The sequence below is a fragment of the Ahaetulla prasina genome, chromosome 3, assembly GCF_028640845.1.
Source record: "Ahaetulla prasina isolate Xishuangbanna chromosome 3, ASM2864084v1, whole genome shotgun sequence".
Lineage (NCBI taxonomy): Eukaryota > Metazoa > Chordata > Lepidosauria > Squamata > Colubridae > Ahaetulla > Ahaetulla prasina.
In genome coordinates, this window is record NC_080541.1 from 191,227,116 (window position 1) to 191,242,212 (window position 15,097).

Here is a 15,097-nt window from a genome sequence, read left to right on the forward strand (position 1 = left end):
CTTTCATAGTGGGCGGTAGGGGTTTTGTCCGATACTGAAGCCTTTTCCTTTTTTTTAATTTAATTGACTTTTTTAAAAAAAATCATAGCATTATTTAAAAACACTTTCATTAGGTTTTCATAAAATTTCCCGTGACAATTTAAATTTCTGAAAATATACTATTTGTATCGCCTACGCATAAGTTTAGTTCATGTTATGTAAGTGAAACTAAGTGGCGCTATAGTGCGACCGCAAACAAAAGAGCCTCGTCCCAGAATAGCTCGTGCATCTCCCCCCACACCACCCAGTTGTAACAGACAAGCAGAGCTGGTAGCCGGCGCCCCCCCCCCCGGCAACCTAATCCGCGATGTGTGAGAGGCATGTGCAGACGATGATACATGAAAATTTTACTATGAGATACAAAAGTGGGCGGTAGGTATAAAAAGGTTGACTACCCCTGGTTTAAAGAGTCAACTCACTTTTGAATTCTACATAGTCCTTGTGATTATTGTGTAATGCACACATAATATGCTGCCTTGAACATTGGTTTTTCCAGTTCACCTTTTGGTTTGTAACAATTGTGAATAAATAAGAACAAATAAAAATTGTACATGTTTGTGTACAAATTCTAGTTCTGAGATACCTGATTGCAGTTTTAAAGAGTAGATAACAGAAAGAAATACAGAAAGTAACCATTCTTGTTCATGGGATATGTTGAAAACTTCTTGCAAAAGATTTTGTGAGTCAGATACCCTTTCAACATCTCTAACATTACTGGTGTAACTTTTTTTAAAACAGAGCTATTGCCATTCACATTTAATCATGTCTAGATTGTCACATTATTATTTAAATATATTAGCCACCCAGTTATACAGTAGTGGACTCTGAATGGTTGATTAATGTGTTTTTGTATTTATAGGTCCAAACATCAGAAAGATGTTTTTGTAAACCCATCCTATTATATTTAATAAGCAATCTCTCTGTCTATACATATATTGATACTCTCTATATTAATACTATAATGTGATATCTATATCTTGTTAATTAGTTTTGTGGGAAATAAAGTTTACAAAGAATATATTTGTGAAACGCATAATTGCTTCTTTCTTAACTGATCTTGCAGTGGCTGCTAGTACCAGAACTGCTTTTATTTTATTTTTTGGTTTTAGGATTACTTTTGCTATCTGTTGAAGAATGGTGGGACCAATTTTTCATGGTCTGTCTTCAGTCCTGAGCTTGTCTTGTCACCTTAGCTTTAAGTCAGGGGTGTCCAAACTTGGTCCCTTTAAGACTTTTGGACTTCAACTCCCAGAGTCCCTCAGCCAGTAAAGCTGGCTGAGGAACTCTGGGAGTTGAAGTCCAAAAGTCTTAAAGGGACCAAGTTTGGACACCCCTGCTTTAAGTAAATACATGGACATGAACTTGCTAATGTTGTATTGTGTGTAGGAGATCATAAGTGAAGGCCAAACCATTCTGAAATATTTCAGCTGTCTTTGTAGGTGTTATTAGGGATGTTCAGGCTTTCAAAATGCAATCATTATCCTTTGTCCATCTTGCCAACAGAGAATGTAGTAACCTCCAATTACTGTATGGTAAAGAGTCAGATTTGTCATATCATGTTCTGATTATTGTGCCATCATTTTTCACAACAGATGAAAGGTTGTTGGCTTCTAATAAATGATAGTTAAGCTAATTTTACATTTTATAAGTTGACTAGCTCTGGTCACTTTGTAAAACTAAATCAATGAAAAATGGAAAAAAAATGCATCATTTAGATTTGGGCTTTATTCAGAATTTTGTTTTTTCTTGTTCAGATTTATTTTGTGAATTCCGTATTTGAAAAACTATAACTTTAATTTATGCTCGGCTTAAGAGAACAGTTTGTATCATTGTAATTTTGACATACCCTTCAGTATTCTTAATAATTTATATCATGTGCCAAGTCTTTATCTGTAGGCAAGAAAGAATGAATACCTTTTTCTTTTTTTAATTTTAATTTATTGTTTTATCATAAAAAATAAAATACAAAACAATAAAACAAAGAATGAATACCTTTTTCAATTACATTCTACACTGCCCATATTATGCAAAATGATTTTAGTGCTTTCAAATGAAGGTAAACTTTTGAAATGTTATAGTTATAAATCTCTTGAGAAAAAAAATACTGTGGACGATTATTTTGAGCAAGTGCTCAATTAGGTTGGAATTTGTGTCAATTTTAAGTATTTGTGGATTTAAGCATTGAAACCATGGAACATATGTTGCTATTGTGTAATTTTTTTAATCTGTTGCAATTAGGATGATAGTGTCAGTCTCTACACATACATATATATTTTTAGTAATAAATTTGGCTTGGAAATGGGTAAGCTGTGAAAGGAAATTTCACAGTATGGTATTGAAAAATACATTTGTCTGACCAAAGCTCGATGACTGCTTTGCCTTCTCCAACTGTTTCTTATTTCTGTTAAAAATTGTAGGAACATAAAGACCTAATGCAGACAGGACATAAGCAGTTGATGAAGGGGTTTGACTTGGTCAAGAATTAATGAGTGATACCTATTACTACAAGTAATATTTAGTAAATGGAATAGTTTAAAAGCCCTAAATTTATGCATTAACAATCTGGCTGCATTCCATATTTTGCCAGTTGGCATGATCTTAGCTGTATCTGCAAAGTTGAAATCTTTGCCAGTTTAAATTACTGACTGCTGTTCCCTTTCTTCACTTTATAAGAGTCTGCATCCTTGCTCAAGTAACTGTGGCTATATTTGTTATTTTAGGGGCACTTGATATTTTGACTGAGTATGGTAGAAAGCTAAATGCCATCTTTCATATAAATTTATAAAAATCACAAAGATTCCTACTGTTGGTCACTTGCATGTAGGCAATCTGGAACAAAAAAATTGTGCTTGGCTGATAAATATTTTCTGCCATTCATTTAGAAAGCAATACTATTTTTCCACAGAAGAACAGTGGAATTTGTTTGGAAGGCTAAGCTAACATCTGCTACTATATAGGGCAGAATTATGCCTTTCCCATATGATTTAAAGTGCCAGCTTACTATTCCCAAATTAAGGGAAGATACCTTTACACAAAATAACAAAATAATCTTTTCACACGTTCTTATAGAAGGGCAGTCTTATAGGACTGTTTGTTTTCTTAAGAAATGTGCTTGCAATTCTTTGCATGGCTATTTGGAAATTCCCTCTTTGGTTTTACACAGGATTCCAGGTAAATATGTATAGGATTGTATTCGTTCACATTCAAATTGGTGTAATGTTAAAATATTCCTAGTCCTTTATCCAGGCATCTATGTCATCAGTACCAATACATTCTTTGCACAAACTTTGAACGTGAAAAGAAAGGGGGAAAAATGGCAAAGAAATTTTTCCTAAACATTTGACTTCTCGTATTTAGGAACTTGCCATTTGAAATCAGTGAACTAACATTTTGATAAATTGCAACCAGTCAGAAAACAGTAGCAAATCTTACATATGTCAGTGCAAATTGGAACAATGGTTCCCTAATTGTCTGTTGTTTTGAGGTCTTCTTCTATAGATAGGATTTGCTTTGTGTACTTTTTAACTGTATTTCAAAGCTGTGCTTTTTCCAAGGTGGCATAAACTATTCACTCTCTATGTCCATGTAAAGAACACCAAGCTGCTTTAAGCTATTTTATTAGTTTTTGGTTATAGCAAAACATGTGAAGTTTAAATTTGATATACATTTTTTGCATTTATATATCTTTTTTCTTTTCTTATAGGGAAGGAAATGAACCAGGAGATTCCATGAAAATTACATACAGTGAATTGCTGAGCAAAGTCTGCCAATTTGCCAATGTTCTTCGGGAACAAGGTATCTGATGTTGTAGGAATTCAAATGCTTTTTGTGAGACCTTGCTTTGGACCTTGACCAGGGTGATAGTCACTTGTTATCCCCAACTATGAATTGATGGTTTTCCTCCCCAGCTATGAGGAGCAGACATAACCTTTAAACAGCTATCATGATTTTTTGTTTGTATGTTTCCCATAAATCAGAAAAGAATTAAATTAGAATCATTAATTAAAGCAATATCATTAAAAAAACCACCAGGGAGAAGGAAAACAAATGAAGTCTATTAATCCACATTCTTACAGAGATGACTTGAGAGAAGTGATAAATCTTCAGTGCAACCAAAGGTATAGACACCTCTCTGGTTTTGGTGGATTAGGAAGATTTCAGAGTACAGGTACCATCACAGAAAATGGTTGCCTGTGAAAAACATGCATGATGACACACTGTCAGCTTTGGCACAAAAAAATCTAATCCTTTCCTGGTAATCTTAGTGAATGAAGAAGTGAAGACAATCTCTTAGGTATCTTGAACCCATGTTCTTATCCACATTTTCAGACCTGGAAAACTAAGAATTATTCCTTGAATTGTGTTCTCAAAATGCCCCACAAATTTGTCACAACATGTTGCCAAGGGCTTTAAGGTAAAAATTTTCCAGAGCAAATGGTAGTATTGTAAGTTCTTAACTGTGCTACTTGAAGATACAATGAACATTAAAAAATAGCAGCCTCACCTTCTAACTTTTGCTGCAGAGTCAGCAATTTGTGAACTAATGTGTATTGTGTCAGCATGTCCTGGATCTTACACTATTTGCACTCTATTAATCTCCTGACCCGTTTCATCATCCACAACTCTCCATAAAGCCAGGAAGAAAGCTTGATTTCACAATGGTGATTAGGAGACTTAAGTATAATCATGTCAGTGGCCAGTTTAACTTCTTTTCATAGGGGAGCTTTGGTTGGATCAATGGTTATGGATTCTTTAGTGCATTTTTCTAGCTCATTTGAAGAACTCATCATATTCTATACATTTTAGGAGATAACTTTTTTTAGGGCCTTCACCTGTTCCCAAGAGAGGTGATGACAAAAGTTTAACAAGTGATGGTTTGACCAGTAGAGCAGAATGACCCCAGTATCTAGGCTGTCATCCTTCTCATGTTGCAAAGCAAAAATTAAATTGAGAATATGTGCTGACCTAAGTTGTTATTTATTTGTGATTAAAGAGAGAACCATGATTGTCATAGAGGCTATGAAATCCCATACTTGTCTTACTAGAGTGGCAACAGTATCAATGTTGAAGTCCAAGATCAGAGTTTTCTAATACCATTCAGAGGCCATCTCAGAGTGTAATCAAGGAGAATTCCAGGATAGCAATGTGGGTGGTATATCAAGCAGCATTTCATCTGTCTTGTTAATTTAAAACTAGTAAAAGCCCCTCTGCTCTAGTTTGGAGAGAAGCAATTGGTATTTTTATCTTCTGGGTTAATATTATAGTGAAAAAGCTGGCTCAGGGACAGATTAGGGTAAAATCTATGTCATCCAGATTATTTACCATGGTCTAAGCCAGGGGTGTCAAACTCAAGGCCGTGGGCCGGATGCGGCCCATGTGGTGCTTAGATCTGGCCCATGGGCCTGGAAACAGCCTTTGGTCCTCTGCCAGTGAAAACGGGCTCCCAAGCTCTATTTTCGCTGGCAGAGCACTTGGGCCACCACAGGCGCCTCCTGACATAAATGACATTGAGATGGTCACACCCACTCTGGCAATGTCCCCCTGCTCCCCCGAGGTCAAACACAACCCTGATGCGGCCCTCAATGAAATTGAGTTTGATACCTGTGGTCTAAGCATTCAGCAGGAGGTCAGATTAGATGACTTCTGAGATTCACTGCAATTCCGTTATTCTACATGTTAGGTCAGTTGTCTCATCCACAATGAAATTATTATGTGTGATTTTGTTGTGCACTCAAAATTAACAATATTACCTGGGAAGAAAAATCAGAAGCTGTGCCACTAGGTTCCTGATCATATGAGAATGGACTAAAGGAGGTTATGTCCCATAGTTGTCTATGTTGTCTGGCCCGTAAATGTTATCTTCTAATCCTCACCATCCATAACTGATGATCATCTGAATTTGAATTGCATTTAACATATTTTAGAAGGTCATTTTGTGGGTGTATTGGAAATATCCTATGCTTAACAATCCAGATCATAATTTTTATTATGATGATTAGCCCTATTTTGATAGTTTTACAGCCATAATTAAGACTGTAATTTTTATAACCACCAGTAGCTCTCCTTCTCGTATATTGTTAAGTTAGAAAAAGTTTAGTATTAACTTCAACATTGCCACATTGTCTCAATTCTTTTGAGTCCACATTTGGAACAGGATTAACACTTCTTTTTGAATTCAGTCAGATAAGATTTTCCACATATTTGCAAGATACATAGGCTGGTAGCAGGGGTGAAGTCTACTTACCTTCCTTACCGGTTCAGAAATGAGTGCTTTGTGCGCACACGTGCATCACGTGCAATTTTGGACCTTCTGTGCATGCACAGAGGATAAAAAGGTTATTTCCTGGTTAAAACCAGGAAGTAATGACGACCAGGCCAGTGGTCGGAGCCTCGTGCTGCCGCTGCTACCATTCTCTGAACCACCCGCTGCTGCAACTACCGGTTTGGCCGAATCAGTCTGAACCGGTAGCATTTCACCCCTGGTTGGTAGGTAAGGAAAGGGTACACTTTTAAAAACGAAGATGGCTAACCATACCTTATTCCATATGCATATTTTAGTTTAGTTTTATTCAGTCATTATTTATCCTTAAAGTCAATAAGGTTATAGCACGCCTGTGGATCTTTATAGAACGTTCCACTCCTGAGATCAGCTGGTTTCCTGCATGCTCTTAATAAATTTATGCCATGAACAGTTTCCTGTATTTGTTGAGACTCTCCATTCCTGGTGTTTAGCTTGAAACATTTAAGAACCAGGAGTATAATTTTGATAGCAGTGTTTGAAGGGGAGATACCTGAATAGCGCTTCTTGTCAGCCATCTTTTCTGATTTTGTACACTTGTATATTTTGTACATTTGTACAAATTTTATAAATCAGAGTGTCTTCCCCTTCTGAGGTTTGATAAATATGACAGCCTACTATGAAAACATTATACATGTCGATCACTTTCCACCCTAAATGAAGACTAAAATTTCTGAAGCAGTACATTCCTAACCAGTTATACAAAAGTCCTCCTTTGGAATAGAATAGAAATATTCTGATGAGTAAGGCAGTATGCATGAACGCAGTAACTCTGTTTGAAATTATTACTGTCACCTGTTGTCTGCTTGATATCTGGCACAGAGCTAGCAAATATATGAAAATGTTTGTAGCCCAAACAATTATTTTTCAAAATGCAAGTGATTATAAGAATATTAGTAGTTGTACTGATATATGCAACGATTATAAAATAAAATTCTGTAGCATAAAATTTTAAAATTTAAAATTTGATCCTCATTTATTATCTCAGTATGATCAGACTGATAGTCCTCTTTCATGTTGGTCACTCATTGTTATATTCAATCCACATTGTTTCAACATTCATTGATTCTTGATTCTGCATCTTTTTGTTTTATCCCATTAACTTCTGGTTACTCCTTGAATTACTTAGCCCTCATTTTCATATAACATAGGCAGAAACACACTCATCACAGTTTTACTTCTTTCAGCATTCATTCCTCACAGAAGATCATTTTACTATTTATTACTGCCAACCTTTGCATATCAACATTTCCCTATCTTCAATAAATTGTTTGTGAAGGTAGACACTTTCATCTACTTGCTCTGTTTTTTTCATTTATGTAAAATATACAGTGGTTTACTCCATTTTCCTTTTCAAACACATTTAACTTGGTTTGGACACATCCATTTTCAGAGCCATACTTCTTACTGCATCATACAACCTAACATTCATTGCTTACAAAAATGCAAGTACATTCATTTCTCCAAGCGACACATCTCTCATATTACCATAAACATGACTTACACATTTATCCATAAATCTGATCCTTGTCCTGAATAGTAAGATTAGGGTTAATCATTCACTAATCATATTATTCCCACATTAGTCTACCTGCATCATACATATCCTGTTTCCCCCAAAAGAAGACACCCCCTGATAATGAGCCCATTTAAGCGCATGTGCTAAAATAAGCCTACCCCCCAAAATAAGCCCTCCCTGAAAATATTTAAACACAGAGCTGGAAATCAGGTAAGACAGCAAGAGGAGCCCCACCTTGCTCCACATGCCCCAAAATAATAAGACTTCCCAAAAATAAGGCCAAGTGCTTATTTCAGGGTTAAAAAAAAAATAAGACAGGGTCCTATTTTCAGGGAAACATGGTAGGTTCTGCTGCATTCCAACCTCATACCTGCACAAAACATTCCATAAATCAAATTTATTTTCCTTATCATGCACTTCCTTTAATCAATATATGTACAATAAACGGCCTCATTTATTTCTCAATGACATGTTGAAAAGCAAAGTTGAAAAGCTAATCTACAAACCCCATGCTTAGTATAAAGCCACAATCTCTTCCTGTGTTTCACTCATTATCACCCTTCAGGCAGAATTCTGCCAACATTCTGAGGCATGTATAATAAAGAAATCCTCCTGTGCATTTACATTAATTGTTGCTACATTTCTCTTCTTATAAGGCAGTAATTCTTTCAATTTTCAGTTATGGATGTAGTCTTCACACACGTTAAAGAAGTCACAGAACTACTCCACAAGCAAAACATACTCATATTTTAACATGTCTCAGTTATACCAACTACTTCTGTAGCTCAGCAATTTTCAATATTCTCACAGCAACTACAATTTTGATTTTGCCATTTTTTTCTTGGCAGTAATATTTATAGCATTAGTTTCAATTTCACTTTTTGACATATTACATGGCATATAAGCACTGCTTGACCAGGGTCCACAGCAGGGGTGGGTTTCACTTACCTTTGCTACTGGTTTGCTCGCTTGCACGTGCTCACTTTGCTCGGGCTCGCGCCACTTCTGCACATGCACAGATCATATTTAATGATGTCCGGGCAGGTGGGCAGAGCCTCCTACCACCGCTGCTACTGGTTCGCCCGAACCTGGGCAAATGGTAGCAACCCACCACTGGTCCACAGTATTGTCAGGCATGCTACACATTCTCTCCATTACCGATTTTCTTCGTTATCTTCTGGGAGGAGGCTTCGTGGTATCCAAAGCAGAATAACTGGATTCTGTAATAGCTTTGTATCATATAGTATCAACCTTGTTAACTGTCAAGACTCTGTTTTCTATTTTGTATTCGAAATGGACTGTGATTAATATATATGTATGCGAATATACATTTGTGTATGTACAGCATATGTATGTCTGTTTTTATGTATGGGTATGGGTACATATATGTATTCTTTTGTCAGCAGGCACCAGAATTTCATTTTTAATGTGTGCCAGTGTACAGAGAAAAAGTGACAATAAAGGTCATCTCGTATTACTGTCATTCCCATACCTATTTCCAAACCTTTCCTTCTAGACTTCCATTGTTTGAATTTTATCCCAAATAATTTCATTATTTCATTTTTAATCTAGTGTCTCTTTCTTTGGCCCTTTTTATCTGTTTCCAGTTTTCAAAGTTTCTATCACAATCATTCTGTATTTTCTGTAATCCTGTACTCTCGAACTGTTTTATGTTCTCCGACTTCATTCACTATATGTAATATTTCTCTTTCCTGTCATTTTTGCTACACCCATTGTCTTACGTGCAGTTTCCCTCATCTGCAGCTGCTTTCACTTCATCATTCCACCACGCCTCTTTTTTCATCTTTTATTGGTAAAATTCCACATACTATTAATAAAATTCCTCATACATGTAATTCTTTTTATTCTATTGAAAGCTGCTTTATTTACCCTCTTTATTTACTTCTACTTTCCAGTCATTCTCTTGGAAAATTAATCTACCTTCAAATTCATTTAACACTTGTATTTTAACTTCCTGCAGTGTATATGCTTCTTCCACTTCCTTTTCTTTGATACCAGTTTTCTCAGTAATTTATAGAGCCAATTTGGGCTAGTGGTTAAGACACCAGGGTAGAAACTGGGAGACTGTCAGTTTTAGTCCTGTTTTAGGCGTGAAAACCAGCTGGATAATTTTGAATCAGTCACCTGCTCTCACTCCAACCCACCTCACCAAGTTGTTGAGGGGAAATAACCTTGAGTTTTTATAAAAACAATAAAAGCAAGAAATAAAACAGTGAAAACAGTTATGCATTTTAATTCCTTTTTGAGGAGTGTGTTGACCATTTCTTTATTTCATCATGATGCTGGCTTAGATCAAATCAGAGCAAAGATTCCTTCTCTAACTCTGGGATCCTTAATTTAACCAATGTCTATTTGCTCTATAAGTTTGTTTGATTTTTCAGGTATTATTTGTGTGGTTGTCTGGAAAAATTGTTGTAGCTGGCTGATCTGAGATTTTTTTCTTCTTCACAGGCGTGAAGAAAGGAGACAGAGTTTCCATCTACATGCCAATGATAATTGAGCTGGTGGTTGCTATGTTAGCTTGTGCCAGAATTGGAGCACTTCATTCTATTGTGGTAGGAATATTTATTCAACAAAAACATTTATTGAATTATAGCCTTGAAGGTTATGAGTTAGTAATTGAAATTAGGGCTATTGTGTGTGGTCTGCAAATCCAAATGAACAGCAAATGATACAAAAAGTTCTTACTGCCAACTAATGTTTATCTGCATTTTGCAGATCAGGTACTGTACAATAAAACCTAATTGAAATGAACTATGACATAGATAGCAATTTAAACTAAGCTAGCTTTTTACCTCCTGTGATTTTAAATTACTTTCTCAAGTAGGTGAGTATGCCATTATGCACTTTTTGACTAAGCAGATGCTGATTAATCACTTTATTTTCCAAAGAAGGCTTAAATAATTTAATAATAATAAAAAAAATCTCCCTACATTTTTAAGGAGTTTAAGCCAAAACATTGCATTAAATAGTTCAACAGAATACTGACAAATTGCAAAGTGTCGGTCCATAGCAGTCCATATTTGCTGTGATGTTTTGCATTAAAGGTTTGCAGTATTTGGAATTGAATTAGGCAAAGGTCTTCTAATCCAGCATGGGTGCTGTTGCTGTACTTGTTGGTTTCTTCTGAAAGGAGCCATGCCTTTTTCTGGACTCATTCAGTAGTCAGCCAGCAATCTCCTTTCCTCAGTTCAAGAGGCATAGTGGAAGCACCATATCCTTAAACCTTCTTAACTCAATAGTATGTTTATACATTAGGAAAAAGGCAGCAATTTTGATCAAGCTAGGTTTCAATGAAACATGTCTACAATTTGTGATTATAATTATCTGCAATGCGTTTCTCACTGATTGTAACAAAGATTTTCTTCTAAGGAGTTCTGTTGTATTATGAAACAGAATTTTCAACTGCCTTTTAACTAATTAGATAAAAACATTTATATCTGCATTATTCCTACTCACAGTCAGAAATCCTAGTCAAAATAGTTCAAGTTGGCACTGTTGTGGCTTCTGCTGTTTGGTAGTTAAATTTGTGATTATGACTTCAGTTTGCAGGCTTTTCAGCAGAATCTCTTTGTGAGAGGATTCTAGATTCCAACTGCTCGCTTCTCATAACTGCAGGTAAATAGATTTTTGATAACCTGTAGGTTCTTTAGTATATAATCAGCATAACCTAACTGGGTTTATAGTTAATGATAACTTTATACTCTTCATCTTTGAAATAAAAGAAGGAGCTATTTCTGAGTTAAAACACATAGGAATATGTTTGATCAATCTATTGTCAATATAACAGTGTTCTGGAATTATAAACATTTTAATTCATAACTTTTGTTGCTATGATCCAAAGTATTTTTAAAAAAGAATTTAATTTTCTTAGCTGTCATAAAGCAGGAAAATGTTCTAGTAAAAAAAGCAGGCCTTACATTTGAAAAGCCATGGGTTGCTCAATTAATGCTTTTTATTAGATGATCCTTCTCTAATAAAATAAATAGATTTCAGATTTATAAGATCTACGTTCATTTAACTGTTAGACCCGTTATGTTTTATAAATGAAGGCAAATATACATGTGCCAGGATAATGTTGCATATCCAATCTGAGTTGGTCACCGGGACCAGAGATTTAGTCTTCCAAGCTTTTGGACTCGTGCTGGAGCCCATCCTGAGGAAACTTTTCTCTCTTTCCAGAAAGTGTGCACTGGGCTGTTCTATGCATAATATTTGTAGTATTTATGTGTTGCCCGGTTACGTGTGACTTTTAGTTGTTATTTGAGGGGTTGATGGCCAGCTATTAAGTTGTTGGTTCTTTCCTTGTGTTACAGAACATCCCAATTAACTAAAAAACCACACACAATCACACACCACATAAATACTACATATACAACACCCCAATGTACATATTTGGAAAGAAAAGCATTCCCTGAAGATGGGCTCCAGCACAAGTCTAAAAGCTTAGAAGACTAAACCTCTGGTCTCAGTGTCCAACTCAGAATGGATCCTGCAACATTATGTTTTAATGTGCAACAAAAAAAATCAGCTATTCAAGGTATTCAAGAAGCTTTTAAGTCGAGTTTGGACAACCACTTGCCTGGAATGGTACAAGGTCTCCTGTTTGAGCAGGGAGTTGGACTAGAAGACTTCCAACTTTGTTATTCTGTTAAGTCCTGTTAATTCTGTCATGAAATAATGAGGATGCCAATAACAGAACTAAGATATGACAAAGGTCATCCAGTTTGCTTTGATTGATCCCCAATCTAACCCTAACCCAGATCTTTTCAAATTCCCTGAATTTTGAAGAAACTGGTGCTGTTACTGCATTGTCCTTTCCATTGTTCTCTCTTTCTTTTACTTTAAACTATTTCGTCCCTCCTTTATGATGGATAACCTTCAAGGGCCTGGCCTGTTCTGATGCGCCACTTTAATGACTTACTTGTTGTTTTAGATGCCTTTTATAGAGGTGATAAGCTGATTAACTTGAAGCAGATAGCTGATGAAGCCTTACAGAAGTGTAAAGCTAAGTAAGTAAGTTCAAAGATTCTTTTCAATGAAGGGAATTTGTGATATATTTGTTTCCTTAGTAATAAGCATGGACTCTAGCTTTAAAAATACCCTAGCATTCCAGACAGAAGATCAAGGAAGCAAGAATTGCACAAATTTCAGTAGGATAGTTTTAATGCTAGCCTTGGGTAAATGCAGCATCTTGAAAACTTCTAAAAGAACTTCCAATCTCATTTATTGTGAGTTCATTAAGGGAAAGTCTTTTGGAATGATTTGAATGCTTCTTTCAGGTTTCTTGGAATCTGAGTTGAAATGGCATTTATAAGAAACTGCCCTACTTTCCTTTCAATTACCTTCTCAGCCTCCTCCATAATTTCTTACATCATCTGTGAGGAAATATATAGATGTGTATGTAAAAATGTATTCCCAAAGTAATAGAAAGAAATGACAATAAAAGTCAGTCATGATCTTGTCATGTTATGGGTTGGCTTCATAGGGCAGCCACCCCAAAAATGATTTGGAATCTGTGAAAGGTCACTCAAGGGAACTAAGACCTGTTATTAAAATTCATTAATTCTCCCCTTTAATATGAGACTGGATACAATTTTAACCAAGTATTTGGTAGTAGAACGCTACTGTTTGTTTAAATATTACTATTTATTGTTGTGATCCATATAAACCATTCTACCTATTTAATATAGAATAGAATAGAATAGAATAGAATAGAATAGAATAGAATAGAATAGAATAGAATAGAATTTTTTATTGGCCAAGTATGATTGGACAGACAAGGAATTTGTCTTGGTGCATATGTTCTCAGTGTACATTAAAGAAAAGATACGTTCATCAAGAATATTTAATTTAGCTTGTTTACTGAACTTAAATATCAGGAATATTCAAGATTTTCTTCAAGTGATTCATATTCATGGATTCATCTTTCTTCTATTTTAGGGGTAACCCTCTGGAAAGATGTATTGTGGTTAAGCATCTAGGAAGAGAAGAACTAGTTCAAGATGGGTCAAGCAGCAAGTCTCCACCTCTGAAAAGAATCTGTCAGAATGTGCAAGTGAGTTATTGTGTGATGGATCTATAGGGCTTGAGCTGGCATTTTTATTGTAGATAAAGAAAAGTGATTGCATATCCTAACTATCAAGCTGGAGGGAATTTAGATTTTTGCCCTCAAGGTTGTGCTTCATTATACTGGGCAATTAAGGAGCAATTCAGTATTGCAGATAGCTGGGTTGGGGAGATAATCTTTCTGTTGCCAGTGGGATATATTTGTGATAATGAATGGTGCTGATGCTGTTATTGATCACAAAAGGCAATATTTGTCTTTTCATTTTTATATAGTCTTTTCAAGGTAAGTACATGTTGTCTGTAACATACAACAAAAATGGTTAACATAAGTTAAAGTTACTTTTGTTTTTCTCCTCTCCTCTCCTTTCTAGTTCTGGAACTCTTTAAAATTAATTTATCACCATAACATGTATAGAAAACCACTTTTACTAAATATCTAAAAACATGTTACATTTATTTCCTGGTTTTTTTTAAAACAGCAAGAATTCACCAACTTATTTGTATGATAAAATTAAAGTCTGTGAACATTCTCCCAGGGTACTTTAGATCTAGACTGGGAGACTGGCTATTTTCATCAACACACTTAGGTTTGCAGATGGCAAGCTGCAATTACTAGTTTATGTACTTTATTCCTTTTAGGGTATTTCCCTTTTTAATCAAGGAAAGTCATTTCCCCAAGTTTAAGGTAAAAAAGTACAATGGTATGTGAATCGTAATTCAGAATCTCTTCTGTTTATGTTTGCACGGAGTTTTTGCTACTATTGGAAATATTTTAAAATCAGCATCCAAAAATCCATTAAACCAAGCATTCCCCTAATCTAGTCCTAAAACTCCCAAAATTGCCATGCTGGCTAGGAACTCTGTGGTTAAAATTCCACCATATCTGTCAAACATATTAGTTAGTATAACCATTGACAAAGTAATCCTTTATTTGCCTTTTTGATATCTTTGAGGACTTACCTCTGCTTGCTCTCAAACATATATCATATAAATATATTCTTATGTCCTCCTATAGACTAATCAATTTATCTGTTTACTACCATTCTTGATCTTGTGCTGCTTTATTAATAAATAGTAACTAGTTGCTCCTGTCACATCTCCACAGTAGTAAAAGAGTTGTCTGTTTCCTAGAAAGTTTCTATGAATTTAAA

The 15,097-nt window shown here is 35.4% G+C and overlaps 1 protein-coding gene across 2 annotated transcripts in view; it reads left to right on the forward strand.

Moving 5' to 3' along the window:
* The window catches only part of ACSS2 (acyl-CoA synthetase short chain family member 2), a 56,383-nt gene that overhangs the window by 15,075 nt on the left and 26,211 nt on the right, over positions 1-15,097 (forward strand). For both annotated transcript variants that reach the window (XM_058175544.1, XM_058175545.1), the window contains exons 3-7: positions 3,743-3,834; positions 10,329-10,432; positions 11,423-11,495; positions 12,814-12,889; positions 13,821-13,935. In XM_058175544.1, the coding sequence (XP_058031527.1) occupies positions 3,743-3,834; positions 10,329-10,432; positions 11,423-11,495; positions 12,814-12,889; positions 13,821-13,935 (460 nt within the window). The remainder of the gene's footprint in view (positions 1-3,742; positions 3,835-10,328; positions 10,433-11,422; positions 11,496-12,813; positions 12,890-13,820; positions 13,936-15,097) is intronic.